The 16,560-nt window shown below is 42.2% G+C and overlaps 2 protein-coding genes across 5 annotated transcripts in view; one reads left to right on the top strand and one right to left on the bottom strand.

The window, feature by feature from the left end:
* The window catches only part of ITIH2 (inter-alpha-trypsin inhibitor heavy chain 2), a 32,362-nt gene extending 20,453 nt beyond the window's left edge, over positions 1 to 11,909 (bottom strand). The window contains exons 1-2 of one of the 2 annotated variants that reach the window (XM_085215516.1): positions 11,889 to 11,909; positions 2,721 to 2,795 (exon numbers count right to left, since the gene is read on the bottom strand). In XM_085215516.1, the coding sequence (XP_085071642.1) occupies positions 2,721 to 2,795; positions 11,889 to 11,894 (81 nt within the window). In that variant the 5' untranslated portion in view covers positions 11,895 to 11,909. Of the gene's footprint in view, positions 1 to 2,720; positions 2,796 to 4,397; positions 4,557 to 11,888 lie in introns of those variants that run through there. The other variant, XM_003201837.5, reaches the window with a different exon arrangement.
* A 271-nt stretch (positions 11,910 to 12,180) lies between these two features.
* Positions 12,181 to 16,560, top strand: part of ITIH5 (inter-alpha-trypsin inhibitor heavy chain 5) — a 50,048-nt gene continuing 45,668 nt past the window's right edge. For all 3 annotated transcript variants that reach the window (XR_014880826.1, XR_014880822.1, XM_010713754.4), the window contains exons 1-2: positions 12,181 to 12,421; positions 15,377 to 15,421. Coding sequence is in view for 1 of the 3 variants with exons in the window: in XM_010713754.4 (XP_010712056.2) it covers positions 12,302 to 12,421; positions 15,377 to 15,421 (165 nt within the window). In the remaining 2 variants the exon portion in view is untranslated. The remainder of the gene's footprint in view (positions 12,422 to 15,376; positions 15,422 to 16,560) is intronic.

Raw genomic sequence — 16,560 nt, 5'->3', positions numbered from 1 at the left:
TAAAATGAGATAGACTGCAGGATTCCCATCTCACTGAGAACAAACTGAGGTTTTGTTTCACAGCTGTACATGTTCCACCTAAAGCATCCAGACTGGGATTTCAGAACCTGAAAGTTAATGGCACTGTAGATACCCTCTGCAAAGCATGATGGATTGATCCTTGCACAGCCCATCACAAAACCCTACAAATACAATTGTACAGTGAACTGAACCCCTCACATGTCATAAAGAATCAGATTGTGAAGAATGAATACTGCCCTTGGACATATCCTTAGGGTGAGGAACATTAAAGCTGTGAATACAAATTAAATGAACCTCAAATGAAATAAATTGTTTTGAAAAGACTAAGACCAAGACCTTCGCACAAAGGAGGGGTTTTTTAATTTATTTATTGTGATACTTTTCTGGTTTTCAGTGAGGGCCTGGGTTTCCAGCTCACCATACAAATGGTGCATAAAGCTTTCAGGATGCCTAGGTTTCCTTCCTGATTATTTTTGTGAGGGCGGAGGAGAAGGGGAGGTAATGAGGGAGACACTGAGTTTATTGCTCGCATGTGTAGTGACTCCCACCACTGTTCTTACTGATCAGACATGGGTTGGCCCAACCATCCCCCTAGGATCCCAAAGGTTGCAGAGATTAATTATTCCAACAGGTCATGAGGACAGAGCTGTAAATAATTACACTTTATGTTTGAGTGCTGATGTGGTTATTGAAAACACGGGCCTTGAAGAGACTTCTGTGGCATGTGCTATTTCTAGCAAGAAAACTTGTGGCTGATCCTTTCTTTTAAACCACATCCAGATCTGCTGATGGTTGCATTGCACAGAAGCAGTATCTTGTGGAACTCCCCGATGTGTGGCACAGTTTGGGTTGGGCTGCAGACAAGTGCTTCAGGACCTGTTTTAGGGATACAGTCTTAATAGATACAGAGCCCTAACTTCAGTGTGCTGAGACTGTCTTCTCCTGATATCTGTGCAGGCTATGGATGTTTAGCTCTCTGTGATACTCTTTGCTCAGATCACTGTGTGTGAATGTTGCGACGCTGCTCCGTCACAAAAGGTTCACAAGGTTATCCCATGGGCCACTGTATTTCTGTGGTCTCAAGGATCATTTGCATACCTGAGGCACAGTGTTTTCGGAATCCTTCAGTGACCACTTTTTTTTTTCACTAAAATATCTAATCTAGTGCATGGAAAACAATTATTTGTCTTTATAGCTAATCAGCACGTTCTGCAGAAGAGTTTTGTTGTCTTGTTGCCAATGACCTAATGAGCTCACTGTAGGAAAATCATAAAATCACAGAATATCCTGTATTGGTTAAGACCTACAAGGATCAAGACCAACTTGTGGCTCCACACAGGACCACACTAAAATCAGACCAAAAATGCAGTGATAAAACAATAAGTAACTGTGTGCCTGCTGTTGGCCAAGAACTACTGTCTTAAGATGTTTTGGGTTTATTCTCACCTCATTTATTAGTCTTTTATTGTGGCTCAACACAAGGGTAAGTCATTCTGAGATCTTCACTCTATTGGTTTGCAAAGACTCATATGAAATGTAAAGAATGGGAAATATGTGGGAATAGAGTGAATAATCTACTATAATAAAAAACACAAATATGGTTGCAAATTGCTATATGCGTATGTCTATATTACTATGTATCCAGAAAGCTGGAGAACAGAGACAACATAATCCATATGCTAATAAAGATATGTTGGAAAGAAATGATGCCCTGAAGAACTGAGGAATTCTGCTTAGATAGTCATTAGATTATTTAAATACTAATCTGGCAAATGTGAACTCGCTTGTTTCATATTTATGCTAAAATATTCCATCTTTCTGGCAGTGTAATAGAATCTTCAGGTGTCAATAAGCCACAATTAGACTCTGTGTGAGGCCCATTTGAAAAAAAAACAAAACACCTTAGGATAAAGATGAATCATAGTTGCCTGTTCTTAACTTCAAAGATGCTGGGAAATCCAACTTTACTCAAGATGATCTTTTGTTTTTGCTGTACTGAACAAGCTCAAGAAAGGCAACACCAGAGCTTTGATGGAGGACAAGGTCCACTCTGAACAACATTTCTTTAATTCAGCACAATAAAAGTCAACATCTTCAAACAACTGATTTCATTATCATTATTCTTAACTAGTACTTGATAAAACACCAAAAAAAAAAAAAAAAACACAAAAAACAAAAAACCCTCCTGCAATGTTGTTTTAAATGCTTCTGTTTCAGAAACCAACAGTGTACAACTATCTGTAACACATCAGCACTCTGGAAACAAATTTTCTTCCCTGGCCTTGGACTTCCCCAGTTGATTTACCATGTTACATTGTACTGCACTTTTGATTTGAACTACATATGAATGAATGGACTATCTGCAGGACTAGAGAGTTCCAACATACATTGCTTGTGTAGAGGTTCTTCTTTTCCATTTTTTTTCAGTACCACATGTATCACACACAAAATGAGACAGACATCTATGGCATCTATGTTATGGTTCTACCTTAGGAAGTCAGATAAGAAACAAAGCCTTGCTCTAGGTACTACAGAAAGGGTAGCATCAGCAACTAGATGTGTGAATGTCTCAATGTATTTAAGGATCTGCTGGTCCCACCTGATTGCACATTCACAATCCTTGAAATGGAACAAACTGCCTGGGGAGAGCTCCCTGGAATTCCTGTTTTCCTTTTGTCGAAGCATTGCTGGTACTGTACCTGGTACCTGCCATTTCTTGTCCTGGAGCTTGAAGGAAATCCATCGATTTCTGTGTCAATCAGATTTTCCACTTCCTAAAGGAGAAAGAGGAGGAAACAAAGATGTGTCACTGCTGTCTTGCAGTTAGATTTGTCCCTTGAATTGTTTATGATTAGCACTCTAATACAATTCCAAAACAAATTTATGTCCCCGTATACCAGTGTGGAGTAGAGTTGCAAAACACCTCAGACAAAACTGCTGTGTATTCATACATTCCATTTCCCTCTGTGGACAACCAGCTCTATCTACTCTTAACATCATGACTTTTACCATCATTTTACAACCTTTCCTTCCAAAACAAGGAATAATATTTAATGGACTGAAATGCCCATTACAAGCAAGAGGCAGGTGATCATCAGGATGTGTCATTGTATGGTAACGTTGACGTTTCAGATACTGATCTCACCTAAACCAGCAAGTTCAGAGAATTTCTGCTCAAACCAGAAGAAACTGTCTCCACTCTTATGCATGGAAAGTAAATATGTCCAAATGACACAGAGGAACATCAGATCTTTTCCAAATGCACATCTGTACAGATTAGAAATGAGCTTCTTACACCACAGCAAAACTCTTCTATGTTTGTTAGCGGTTTTATTTATGGCAATTAAGAAGTCAAGGTTCATGAGTTGCTCTCCAACTTAGACGATAGCGTACACACAAAAGTTTGCACAAAATAAACTTGAATTGCTTAAGCACAGTGATGTTAAAGTGATATGATGACAGTGATTAGAGAGGAGTACAGAAATATTTTTCTGGGCTATTTTTGACAGGAATCATAAATTCAGGATAAAAATCACACTGTGTCATGAAAGGTGCTGTAAGAAGAAAGAAAGAAAGAAAGAAAGAAAGAATAGTCCTCTCAATGGTTCTTTTTGTTAGTCTTGCAAAAGAAAAGAAAGCTTCACATGATTCATGCCAACTTAGCTGAAAGATTGCAATACAAAATGCAAATTTGAATTTGCAGCAGTTTCTAATTCATGTGGAAATGCATGTAGACACTCAAATACAATCTCACTCAAGTATAGGCCTTTAAATTTTGACTTTTGAATCAAAGCTGTAACAAAATCTTTTTATTATTATATTATCCTATTGCATGCATGTAAGTTATCTCATCCTCCTGCCAAGGAATGTACAGTCAATAGGATCTTAACTCTGTATTTGAATTTCTGTTAACAGTAATCTAAGTAATCAGTAATGGAACTTTGCTGAAATTCATGGTGGTCAATACAGAGATCCCATTCAAAAAGAGATGTAGATTCTGAGTTTCTTCTAAATCCAGGGAATGGAATCTAAAACGCTGAAAACCTGAACATAGAAGCCTAGCTGAATATGTAAAGGCTGAAAGCACCAGCAAAAGCAAAGCTGAGTTAAAAATATGAATCCTGTTTGAAAAGAAATTGGAAATGCTCGTTCTTTCCCAGCTTTAACAATATTAAAAAGTAATGCTGAAAACCATTTGGTGAAGTTTGGTGAAAAACAAACCAAACAATACTATTTTAGCTCAAAGTAGAAGAGAAACTATGAGACACAAGCAGAACAATAAGCACTGACCCAGACCTGCTCTCACTGAAGCCAGTTGCAGCACCAATCTGGACTTAGCAAGGAAGGCAACCCTGGGCCCTTCTGGAAATACTCACATCTGGGATTCCATCGATAACAAGATCAAAGCTTCCTACTTCAGAAATGAGGAACACAATCATGAAGTAGATTGGACGCTTCATTTTCTTCCTGCTTGTCTCCTGAGAACAGCCAGCATAAGGACTAGACACAAGATCTTTCCTTCTCTGAGACAAGTTCAAGGAAACTGATGGGGGTTATGTAGTATTTTGCACAAAGTTTTGAAACACTGACTTTGTTTAGGCCATAGGTAAATATTTGCCTTGCAACGCAAGTCAGAGCTGTGGTGTCCGAGCAAGGGTTATCCAAACAGTGTCTTCTCTTGGCTCTGCCCTCGATAACAGCTCAGGCTTGGATAGGCTCACCTCTTGCTTTTGTAGGTTCCCATGATGTTTGACTAATTTCCTGCTAGGCACAGACCTTGGATATCCAGGACTTGGAAGGATCAAAGCAAGAACTCACTCCCAGACTGTTTGTTTATAGTAAATGAGGTGGAGACTGGCTTTCAGAGTGATGGAGGCAGCAGTACTGTGCTTCTTAAAGGACTCTTTCATCCAGCCATCTCACTGTGGTTAGCAGAGACCTTTGGGCTGGATTCTGACCCACATAAATACCCTTTTTCCTCTCCGACTGGGAAAGATCATAGCTGCTGGTAGGATAGCTCTAGTTTATTGAAGTTAGTCATCAGAAAGCATCTGATGATATTTTCAAAAGCATGTTGTAAGGCTCTTGTGATTTTTGAAACTGTTTGGGCCTTTCTACTTCTTTGGTCACTTAAGAAAATGGATAAAGTAAGCCACTGAGGCAAAAGGAGGAAAGAAGAAAGAAGGGAGGAAGGAGTTTTCTGGCAAAAGGAGCTGGCGTACCACATCCACTCTTTTGGAAAGAAAGGAAATTTGCAGACATCTACGTAATCTCACTGTGAAAGATTGAAATACTGTGGAGATCCAGGGACAGAACAGCAAACTATAGTGTAGTTTGGTATAGCGAAGTTTAGCATAGTGTAGTTCAGCATAGCACAGCATAGACTGTACAGTATAGTGTAGTGTAGTGTAGTGTAGTGTAGTGTAGTGTAGTGTAGCTAGAGTATTCTGTCACTTACACTATGCTATGTCACATTTTGATGTTTCAGTAAAAAATTTCTACAGCCTCAGTTTGCTGTTACACATCTTTTCTCCATCTTTTCAACAGATCATTTCTCAGGTTAAGATCTAAAACTGCATTCAGAGATTCACAAGGAAACCAAGCAAAATTTCAGCCTTTCAGCCCACTGCCATGGAAGTGTTCATTACTTAAACCCTAAGCTCCAGTTCAGCTCTCAGAGATGCATGTGTAGAGTCAGCAACATTGCTTCTCTTGAAGAGACAGTTTCTGGTCTCAGAAGTTGCTCATTAGGTAGTTCTGCTCTCTTCAGGCCAAAAGAGCATGATCTGGGCAGTACTCTCCTCCTCCACATTACTGCAAGTCATGTTCTGTGTTGTGACTTTTTATGGAGGTGAGGGGAACTGATGTGCATGAATCAAGAGGAGACATCCAGAAGGTAAATGGGAAGGATGGGATCAGATTTTCTTGATACATAGCGTAATGATAGATGAGACTGCTTTTTTGTACATCTTTGTGTTCCTTTGTAGCCCATGGAAAGAAACTGATTTTGACCATGTTGTGCCTGACAATTTGATTACCTGCTTCCACCATAAAATTGGATAAATACTGCCCATGCTGGGTCTAATTCACACCAGGTACAGTGCTGAGAGTCCAATCAAGAGTTCAGATGAGAACACCAGCTCTGGAGAAGTCAGTGTATCATCATAAGCAGGAAGGGGAATGGCTGTTTATGAGGGTGGATAGTGATAGGACAAGGGGGAATGGTCTTAAACTGAGACAGGGGAGATTTAGGTTAGATATTAGGAGGAAGTTTTTCACACAGAGGGTGGTGAAGCACTGGAACAGTTGCCCAAGGAGGTTATGGATGCCCATCCCTGGAAGCATTCAAGACCAGGTTGGATGTGGCTCTGGGCAGCCTGGTCTGGTGGTTGGCAACCCTGCACATAGCAGGGGGTTGAAACTAGATGATCACTGTGGTCCTTTTCAACCCAGGCCATTCTATGATTTTGTGATTCTATGATTCTATGATAAGACTCCTACCCTATGTAATAAGGTGCTCTGCACTTATGTCCCTCATAGGCTTTCTGAGCAGAGGAGATCCTCAGCACACAGATCCCATGCATAGCACTTCAGAGGAAGGTTGGCTTAGAGTTGAGTGATACATAAAATATCCAGCTTGGATTTAAATCAAATAGACAAGGGCTAAAGAAACTAGCCATAGAGCTTGGACTCATTATTAACTCAGCCTCTTAAGCAGTTTTTGCTCAGTGCTCTGTGCTTGTAAGGTACTTAAAGTGATATTTAAGTTACCTATCTTAAAGACAGCTTAGGAACACCTCCATGATTGCAGTCAGAACCTATGTGACAATGATGGGTCTTGTCCAGGAAAAGCAGTACCTGGGACCCCTTACCTGGAAGCTAATTACCAATGCACTGAAGAGGTGGAGCCCTATGGAACAAAATTTTATTAAAATATTTATTTCCTAATGCTTTATTTCATTCCTCTCATTACCACCAAATGGGCTTAATTATTTTTTAGGTAGAAGTAACATTAAAAAATAGTGTGACCACTAGATGGCATGAAGTGCTCAAATATGCTGCCCCAAATAGTTAAAAAAACCGAGATTACTGAAGGCAAAAGAACAAAAAATACATATGGAAGAAATAAGGCTCAGCTCAGAGCAATTCCTGAGTCCTATCTTTACTCTTGGAATAGGTGGACTTCCTCAGCATTTAATAGGGAGAACAGGATCTCAGGCAGATATTTTCTGGTATGTGCCAACTGGGCTGCTTGGTAGCCAGCCCTCTCGATGGCCAAAAATCCTTTGGAAGTAAGTTTTCATGCACTGTCCCCATTGAAGCATTTGGAGCCACCACTGTGCAGTCTGTTCTTCAGAATAATTAAATTGTATTATCCTTGCTTGCAGCCGGGAAGGGATGCTGACAATTTATGTCTCTTATGAGATAGTCAATTTCCCCTTTCCTAACTGAATTTCATATCTGAAAATGTCTAGTAGCCCAGATAAGTACAGTGTATGCACAAGGAAATGCATGTACATGGGGTGCTGCTGACATGCATCTTCTTGTACACCAGCCATTCTGGGAAATGATACTGCAGACAAGTACAATGGACTTTCCTCTTGCTTCAGCTTTTTCTCTTTGCATTATTATTCAAAACCACCCAGCAAGCTGCTTTTCTGCCCAGATGACCTTTCCAAAGAGTGTTCCATAGCAACACTCCGGGCATACTCAGATTTCCCTTCTGAGGCTCTCTGGCAGATACTTTGGCATCTTTAAAATTTTCATCCCAGATCAGAGCAATACCAGAGTTTGAAGTTCTAAATTCTCATCTGGGCAATAGTGCACACAGCTAATGGCAATGGGAAAACAGCAGCCACTATATCACCAGAAAAGTCCTGCCTGGAACACAGGCACCTCCGCAGTGGAATCAGAAGTTGGGACCACAAGGTTCTATCCAGATGTTTCAGAGGAAGATATTTCCTTGACTGATAAAAGATTGAAATAAAATATTTAATGTAGTACTCCAAATTTCACCATAGCTATTTTTAACTGTGGACATTTATGTGTGTCATGGAATCATGGAATCATTAAGACTGGAAAGACCAATAAGATCATCTAGTCCAATCATCAGCCTATGCCAGTGCCTGCTCTAGGCCATATCCCTCAATGCCATATCTACACTTCTCTTGAACACTTCCACGGATGATGATTCCTCCACTGCCCTGGGCAACCTGTTCCAATACCTCATCACTCATTTTGATAAGAAATTTTTTCTAATATTCAACCTATCTGTTTTGCAATCCTCTGGGACTCAGTAATTGCCTAATCAAGTTGCTGGCTTTGACTGCCAATAATTTCTGTACTTTATTAATACTTCAAGTACTTTTAGTTCCATGATTATACACTTCAAGTTGAGCATTTAATGTGTGAAGTGGGTATCTGGTGTACCATTCTTCTGCCTAGAAAAACAAAGAACTGGAAATCTTTCATCTAAGAATCTGTACATCATAGCACAGAGCTAATGACTAAATGTGTGTGCGATATGGGTTCCTCAGCTTCAGTCTGGAGCCTGGATTACCCTTTCTCCTGATCAAAAAGGCACCAATGTTTTCTTTAACTTCAGCGACTTCCTACAGGGTTTATTTAGTTGGTGACAATGAAGAAGACGTCCTGTCTATGAGCACTGTGCGGAGAAATGGGGATGCAGACGCGTGAAGGCAGAGCAACATCAAGGTTTATGTGTTTGTATGTCAACACAGAGAGATTCCTTGACATAACATGATCCATCACAGGTGAACTGTGCATTGAAGCTCACCTGCCAGCTCGTGTCTTTCCCCTGTCTCTGAATGTGCTGTCTGGAGTTATGCCAGGCAATCTAATTTGATGAGCTCCCACCTAAAGAACAGCTGCTCATCTTGCTAAGCTGGCAAAAGTCAGAATCAAATATGTCTAATACAAACAGGCACACCTGAGTAATTGCTTATCTCCATCTCCAACAGTATCCCTGGAACAGTGACTTCCATGTTCCCCCTCAAAATCAGGAGATCATATTCCAGAAGTGGAAGAAGGGATAATGTAAGCAATTAATTAGGACCTCAGGCTTAATATTCGCATGCAAACCTAACAGCATCTGAACCATGATTAATAAAACACAGCTTGGTTATTAAGCTATGTGCTGCGTCCTTATGTGCACTTACTGGGAGCCTGAGTAGAACTGGCTTCTTCTAATTGTTTTAGGAAGGGCAGTGTTTTCCCCAGCTCATTCTCTCGTACCAATTGGTTATCCCATGCCTATTCTGAACTTTTTCCTTTCACCAGACATGCCCAGGATAGCTACTGACTGAGGCAACAGTTCCTCACCTGTGCAATGGGAGAAGCAGAGTGAGGACTAGAAACAAGCTGAATTCCAATCAAGAGACCAAGAGTGATAGCTGGTGGGTTCTGGACAGGTTTTCCCAAATGTGTTCTGACTGCTCGCTCAGAGATTATTTCAAACTGTCAAACACCTCTAGGTATTTCTGACTTGTTTTTACAGAAGTGACTTGGTTTTTCCTAAGTTTTCCAAAACAACAGGAAAGTCGTCCTTTATGTATTATTATTACAAATGCCTGTTTTGAGACCTGAGTACATGCTGGAGAGCTGTAAGTTTAGCCACGGATCTTGGTCAGTGAAACTTGGAGAGGCTTAGAAGCATCCCTGATATAGCAGTGAGGGTATAGGATGTCACAGTTCTGATTTTCAGCCTACTCCTGTGCTCAGCTCTTTCAAGAAGCTGAATACCAGCTGCAAATTGCTTCAGTTGTTTTTCTGGTCCTCATGGAAGGTCTCAGAGAGGAGCACTGCTTTCTTGAGCATAGTATAGTGTCAGCTTAAAGATGGCCATCCTGGGGTTATGTTTTTTCCTTACCACTGTGCTATGTGCATACCAATTTGCTAAAGAGAAGCTCCAAAAGCATTGGCACTGCTGTTCCTCCCTTTTAGCCCATCTCCAGCTCCCCTCATCCCTTCTGAATGGGGTCCATGCGCCTTCCTGCCCTTTAATTACACATGAGGGATTTTAAGGATATAAGGTTCACAGGTTATATGTTCTCAGAGGACATATGCTTTCAGATAGGTGCACATGTGTCTGTTCAGGAGAAACTCTAGAAGGAGAAACTTTTAGGTTCCACTGATCCAATGGTGTGTTTACACCTTCCGACAGGGCTGGGAGGATATTTTGGCATCAGGCTGCAATATCACAGAATCATTAAGGTTGGAAAAGATGACTAAGATCATCCAGTCCAACCACCAACCCATCCCCACCATGCCCACTAACCACATCCCTCAGTGCCACATCTCCACGGTTACTGAACAACTCCAGGGACGGTGATTCCACCACATCCCTGGGCAGGCTGCTGGCTGTGCCAGTGCCCAATCATTCCTTTTCAGTAGAATTCTTTCCTAATATCCAACCTGAACTTCCCCTGGCACAACTTGAGGCCATTCTCTCTCATCCTTTTGCTGTTTCCTGGGAGAAGAAGCTGACTCCCACCTCACTACTACCTCCTTTGAAGGAGATGTAGACAGCAATAAGACCTTCTCTGGGCCTCCTCTTCTCCAGACTGAACAATCCCAGTTCCCTCAACCACTCCCCACAAGGTCTGTGCTCCAGAACCTTCACAGCTTCATTGCCCTTCTCTGGACACATCCCAGGACTTCAATGTCTCTGTTGTAGTAAGGGGCCCAGAACTAAGCAGAGTACTGAGATGTGGCGTCACCAAAGAAAGGTGCCAAGCCTGTGGTACTGAGCCACCCACTGGACATTCACCACATTGGACTGGAGCTGAAGCAAAACAGCCTCAGTCTCTGATGACCTAGAGCTGGAAAGTGAGAACACAATGGTTTGAATCTTGAAAGGACTGCGTGTGAAAGAAAAGAGAGGAAAACTGGGTCTGCTGGAGCTGAGAAACTACCAAGGAGACAATGAGAGAGAGGGATGAAAGCACAGCTCTGGGGCATGATAGTGCCAAGATAAGGTGCCAGGCCAACACCATGCTGTCAGCTTTCCTGGGCTGCCTGCAGCCTGGTGGGGAGGCAGCAGGCGGGGTGCCAAGGTGAGGGTGTGGAGGGAGCCCTGCCCTGTGCTGAGAAACCAGGCCCTGGGGCTGTTTTCACCAATGACACAAAGATCCTGGCAACAAGAAGGAGGAGGAAGTGTTGCTGCTGCCATGGGCTAAGTGAGGTGGGGCTCAGCCCATCTCATGGCTGCCCTCATGGTGTGCTTCACCTGTACCTCCCTCAGCACCCTACTGCCTGTTCTCTTCAGTAAAGGCTGGAGGGGAAGAGGGAACATAAAAATCCCTTCAGAGAGGGTGAAAATGTACAGTTGTACCCCTCCTGGGCAAACCTTCAAGTATGCACTTGGATCACCCTCCCAAAAGGGTGGGCAGAAGAATGCTTTTATATACAAACTGTGGCATAAGTCATTCAGGGCTGCCTAACATAATGGTGAATAGCATAAGGAGACACACAGAGGCTCTTTCAGCTGCCACCAGAAGCTGAAAAGAGTGCCCTGCCGGTCCCTGAGGCACCAGCACCTCAGGCAGCAGCCATCTTGTGTCCTGCCCCAGCAAAAGAAATGGCACTTCACAGAGGGCCACCGCAGGGTTGGGGTGCTGCTGACACTGAAATCATAGAATTGTTAGGGTTGGAAAAAGTCTTCTAAGATCATATAGTCCAACTATCAACTCATCCCCACCATGCTCTCTAAATCACGTTCTTCAGTGCCATATTTCCACGTTTTTTGAACATCTCCGGGGACGGTGACCCCACCACTTCCCTGGGCAGCCTGTTCCTATACTTTACCAAGTCCCCCAACCCTGAATCCAAGCTGCCCATCCTTGTACCTCCATGCAGCATTCCCTTGGCATGTTCTTTCTTTTGACTCCAGGCTGCTTGGCAGGACCTCCGACTGTCCCCTTGCTTGGGGTGACATGAGGACATGTGGCTGCACCTCAGGGACCCCCAGCTCTAATCCCCTCTGTCTGTCTGCCCATAGGAGGTGAGAAGGGGGCTGTGGGCAGCACTGAGAAGGGCACGAGGACTGTGCCTGTAATCCCAGACTGAGGGGAAGTGACTGCAGGATAGAAAACCCTGGCAGCCAGAGAAACCCTGAGTGGAAAAGGGGCTGGTCCCGAGCTAGGAAGGAGGAGAAGAGGGTGGATCGTCTCGCCTCCTGTCAGCCTGCTCACAGCCTGTCTGCAGCACAAGCAGCAGTGGAGGCAGTGGGGCTTTCCTCCTACCTGCTGCCCCCTCCACCATGAACCTTTGGCTATGGCTCTGCTGCTTCTTCCCTGCTGCCGTAGGGCAGCCCGACTCGGAGCTGATGGCAAGGTACCTGGAGGAGAAGCTGATGGCAGACTACAGCATTGCGGAGCAAGTAGGTATTAAGACAGTTGTTACTTGGGGACATCTGGTGGCTTGTGCCCCGTTAATTGGCGTGGATTAATTGAAAGTAACTAGCTGGAGAGCTCTTGGATTGGTGTGTGTCCAGGGCTGTCAGGTGAACAAACTGCCTGGATAGCCTGTCTGGTGAGAGAGAACTGACAGTAAGAAAAATGCGCTGAATTTGTCACTCATTTGCAGTCACTTTCTTCAGGGCTTGGCATTAACATGCATAGCAGGCTGCTAAAAGTGAATTTCTTGCATCTCTCTGTGCAGCATGCCTCTCTGCTGTCCCCATGGCTGAGAGCTCAGGTGGTTCTTTGAGGTAAAGCCCCAGCACCCTCCTGTGCTGCCAAGGGATGTGGTCTTAGTGCCTCTGGAGAGCTGGCATCCTGATAGCTGTGTTAAACAGCGTGTTCTGCAGGGACAAGAGAGTTAATGCAGTCCCCTGGCCTTGCGCCAGTCTGAGTAATTCAGAGTATTTCAGGCTCGGAGGAAGGTTTTTCTGCCCTGTCTTCTGGTCTCTGTTTTATCGTACTTGATTTTTAACTGAAGCTGGATGAAAGGAACTTCCATGTATTTCAGCTAGTAAAATGCCTCTTGACTAGGGGAGAAAAAAAATAAATTCTGCAAGTGATGACTGTTGTATTGTGCCATTGTGCAGCTCAGATTTTCTGTAGAAATGGGCCTGAAAGGGCAATGAACTTTTTGCAAGTTAGGAATAACATAGCAATGGTAGGTTAGGGGCTCTGGTTTAAAAGACTGAATGCTAAATCTGTGCTCACATCCTTCAAGTCTATAGTGGATACCATGGGTGACTTTACTTAAGTTACCTAAATACACAGTTACCTTAACTTGATGAGATCTGAGAGGCTCTGTAGTATCTAGGACCTGTAGATGTGATGCTGGATCTATGAATCCTGATGGATGCCAAGGGGGATACTCTACAGTGCCATAGACAGCACTAGATGTCTGTATTTGGCATCTTCTGTCGCACATAGGAAGACTGAAACTTTTCATATGTATCTGTACCTGTCTTAGAGTTAGTCATTCAGTTGCCCATTCTTCCCATACTAGAATGGGAAGAATCATTCTACAAGAGTGTTCATCTCTCTCCTCTGGAAGGTCCTCAGCAACTTTTTTGCCAATCCTGATTACTGCAGACACATATTTCTTGTTGGGGAATTTAGCAACAATCCAGGACTGTCTTGCACACCAAGCTGTACAAGTGGTAAATCATCTTCAACACTGTCCTGCTAGTTGAATGGCATCTGGGAGCACTCATTCATCTGCTTACAGGGAGAATTGTTAGGAAGCTAGGGCAGATGACAAGGTGCTCTTTATCGCCATTACACTAGATGCAGTTCTGGTCAGGTCTTCAGTGGTTGTTATGTTGCTACTGCCCAGCTTATTCTTTGTATGCCATGCTAAGATATCAGGAGCAATGGAATCAGTACTAGCAGTTGTTGGGCTTTAATTAGAGTGCTTCAGGAGGCTTTAAAGATAAAGATTGGTGGAAAGTTGGAAATTGTTCCATTAGTTGATGCTAGTGAAGTAGGATGTTTTAAAAATTCTCCAGTGGACTGACTGGTGTCATAAACCCTGCAGCAGTGCTTTGGCAGTAGTCATAAAGTCCTAACAAGCAGAACTTAGTTACTGACCATTATCTACCAGTTATTCTCAAGACTTCAGAGACTTTCTGAGAGAATCACATCATTCCTCTCCTCTCCTCTCCTCTCTTTTGAGAATTTCCTGAGATAAATGCTTTTCCTAGGTTCTAATTTTACAAGATGTTGGCTAAAATAAAGATGAAAAATAAGATTCTAACAGAGAAAATATTTAATTTCTCCACTGGGCATTTCTGAGCTTCGCACTGCATGAATAAAGAGAAAAAAATTATATATTTGGCAAGGATTGACTTTGTTTTCAGTATAAATCAAGAGAAAGGGCAAATCAGGTAAAAAATTATCATTGCATTCCTCTGTTCTCTAGAGTTTCACCAACATTTTAAAAAGTCACTTGGCTTCCCTCATTGTTCCTCACTGACAAGAGACTTGTACTATGTTTTGAGGAGGGATTGGATTTGGACATGTTGTTAAGCCAAGACTTACACATATGTGGAAAAAGGTCAGAGGAGTTGTTGTGAAGAGTGATGAAATGAGTAGGACTACATTGTCATAGGTGAAATACTTCGTTTAATAATAAAATTCAAGAAAGGCTGAGGAATGGGCTTTGACTTTTATTTGATGACTTAGGTGGGCTTAAAATGACATTTAATAAGCAAATAAAAATACTGCAGGCCTCAGTTTGCCCTGCTCTATTCTGATCAATTGCTAGGCCTCCAGAGGTCCTAAGGCAGAAAGGATTGAAGAAAGGATGCCCAACATTGGGTTGACAGACATATTTTACCTATGAAGTCATTTCATCTGCTCTATGGTTAACTTCCAGCCTTCCCTTCCTAACAGAAACTAGGAGATGGGGATGGGAAAATTCTAATAAAAACAGTGCATCTGTAACTTCCAACATAAAAGCAGATGGACATTATTTTCCTGAGAAACCATTTAGAAGAGCTCATCATGCATGCCACACCATGCCACTGAAAAAACAGTAGTATAGAGCCTTTGTGTACCTCCATAGGAAGCTGTCAGAGAACATGCTTGAGGATGAAGACAGCACGGACAGCCACGGCTGATGTCCTTGCCTTCAAGTAGAGACATTCTGGACAGCTAGCGTTTGTAAAACACACAATACCTTCTCATTCATGAGAGCTGCATTCCACAACTGAGTTTTGATGAATATGAGTATGCTAATAGAGAAGAGATTTAGGTTTTAGTTTTAATCAGAGGAACATTTGAACCTGGCCACAGTGTTCAGCCACACAAGCTCACATCTGGATTTAAACAAATGACAAGCTTTCCAAAGCTCCATTAACTCCTTTAATTCTTTGCAGGTTGTACGTCGTGTTCCAAGACAGACCAGATTTTTGCAGAGGCTGGTATGTATCACCCTGTCTTTTACTTCATGAGAATGACACTTGCTCTGAGTGTCCATATGTATGTGCATCCCTGTGCCCAAGAGTAAATTGTATCAGTCAGTGATGGTAGGGGTGTGATTCTGGGGAAAAAAATCTTAATTTTGAGTCATTCAACAGGTATAAGTTCTTCTAAGTCTTCCCAATCCATCTTCTCAGCCACAAGTCTGGGTGGCATCCAACGCTTTCATCATCAACCATGCAATGAACATGAATGAGACTGATGAAATCTCATTGAATTTCAAGAGAAAAAGAGAGTTCATTTTGAAATTTGAAGATCTGTTGTTCTCTGTTTATACAGAAGCCAGAATTTATTGAAGAAAGAGAGCAAACAAAGAAGCCAGTATCTTCCTTTTGGTAGGGAAATCTAAGCTTTAAAATGTACAGAAAATTTGCCAGATATGGCTGTGTTGCTGCACTGAGATTTGCATGGCTTAGATAAAAATATGGCTAAAGCCAGTGAAATTGCTATTCATGGCCAGTTATTTTCCTGGTTTCTTTTCTCTGGAAAGAACTGGAAGAACTCATTTCACACACTGAACAGCCATCAGTAGCTTCTGGCTCCTTTGATCTTTGACGCTTTTGAATCAGCACCCTAAGGGAGAGCAATCCTCAATCTTATTACTAGTTTACAATTTCTAATCTGACATGCAGTCAATATATTTTGATGAAAGCAACTGATAGAGGCAAAAACGTGGAGTGAATTTCATTTATCTTCAGCTCTTTTCTGTCTTTCCAAAGATTTCTTATAAACAAACACAAAATAATATGTTTGGCAGAAAATTTTCAGCTCCCACTTCAGCATAATAACTGGGACATCTTCAAAAAGCCTTCAGCCAACCTTTATTGTAGCAAAGTGCTAATCCACTGCCTTGGCACTCCCTAGCTTTATTTTTAATAGGAATAATAAATCACAACAATAATAATATTAAACAAATGGTTTGTTTTGTTTTGTTTTTCCTTTGTGCTGTCTCTCTTCTTCTGAAGACCTTAATAAAAAGTGGGGAAAACAAGCAGGCATTTGTGCAGCTGTAAGTCAGAGAATCAAGCACTGACGGATTGTGTAAGGGCTCCAGGGAATGTGCGAGAATCACAAACTGGAA

This window comes from Meleagris gallopavo, chromosome 1 (assembly GCF_905368555.1).
Source record: "Meleagris gallopavo chromosome 1, MGAL_WU_HG_1.1, whole genome shotgun sequence".
In the NCBI taxonomy this organism is placed as follows: Eukaryota; Metazoa; Chordata; class Aves; order Galliformes; family Phasianidae; genus Meleagris; species Meleagris gallopavo.
Note: the sequence above shows the minus strand (reverse complement) of the source record. Positions and strands in the feature narration are given on the sequence as shown.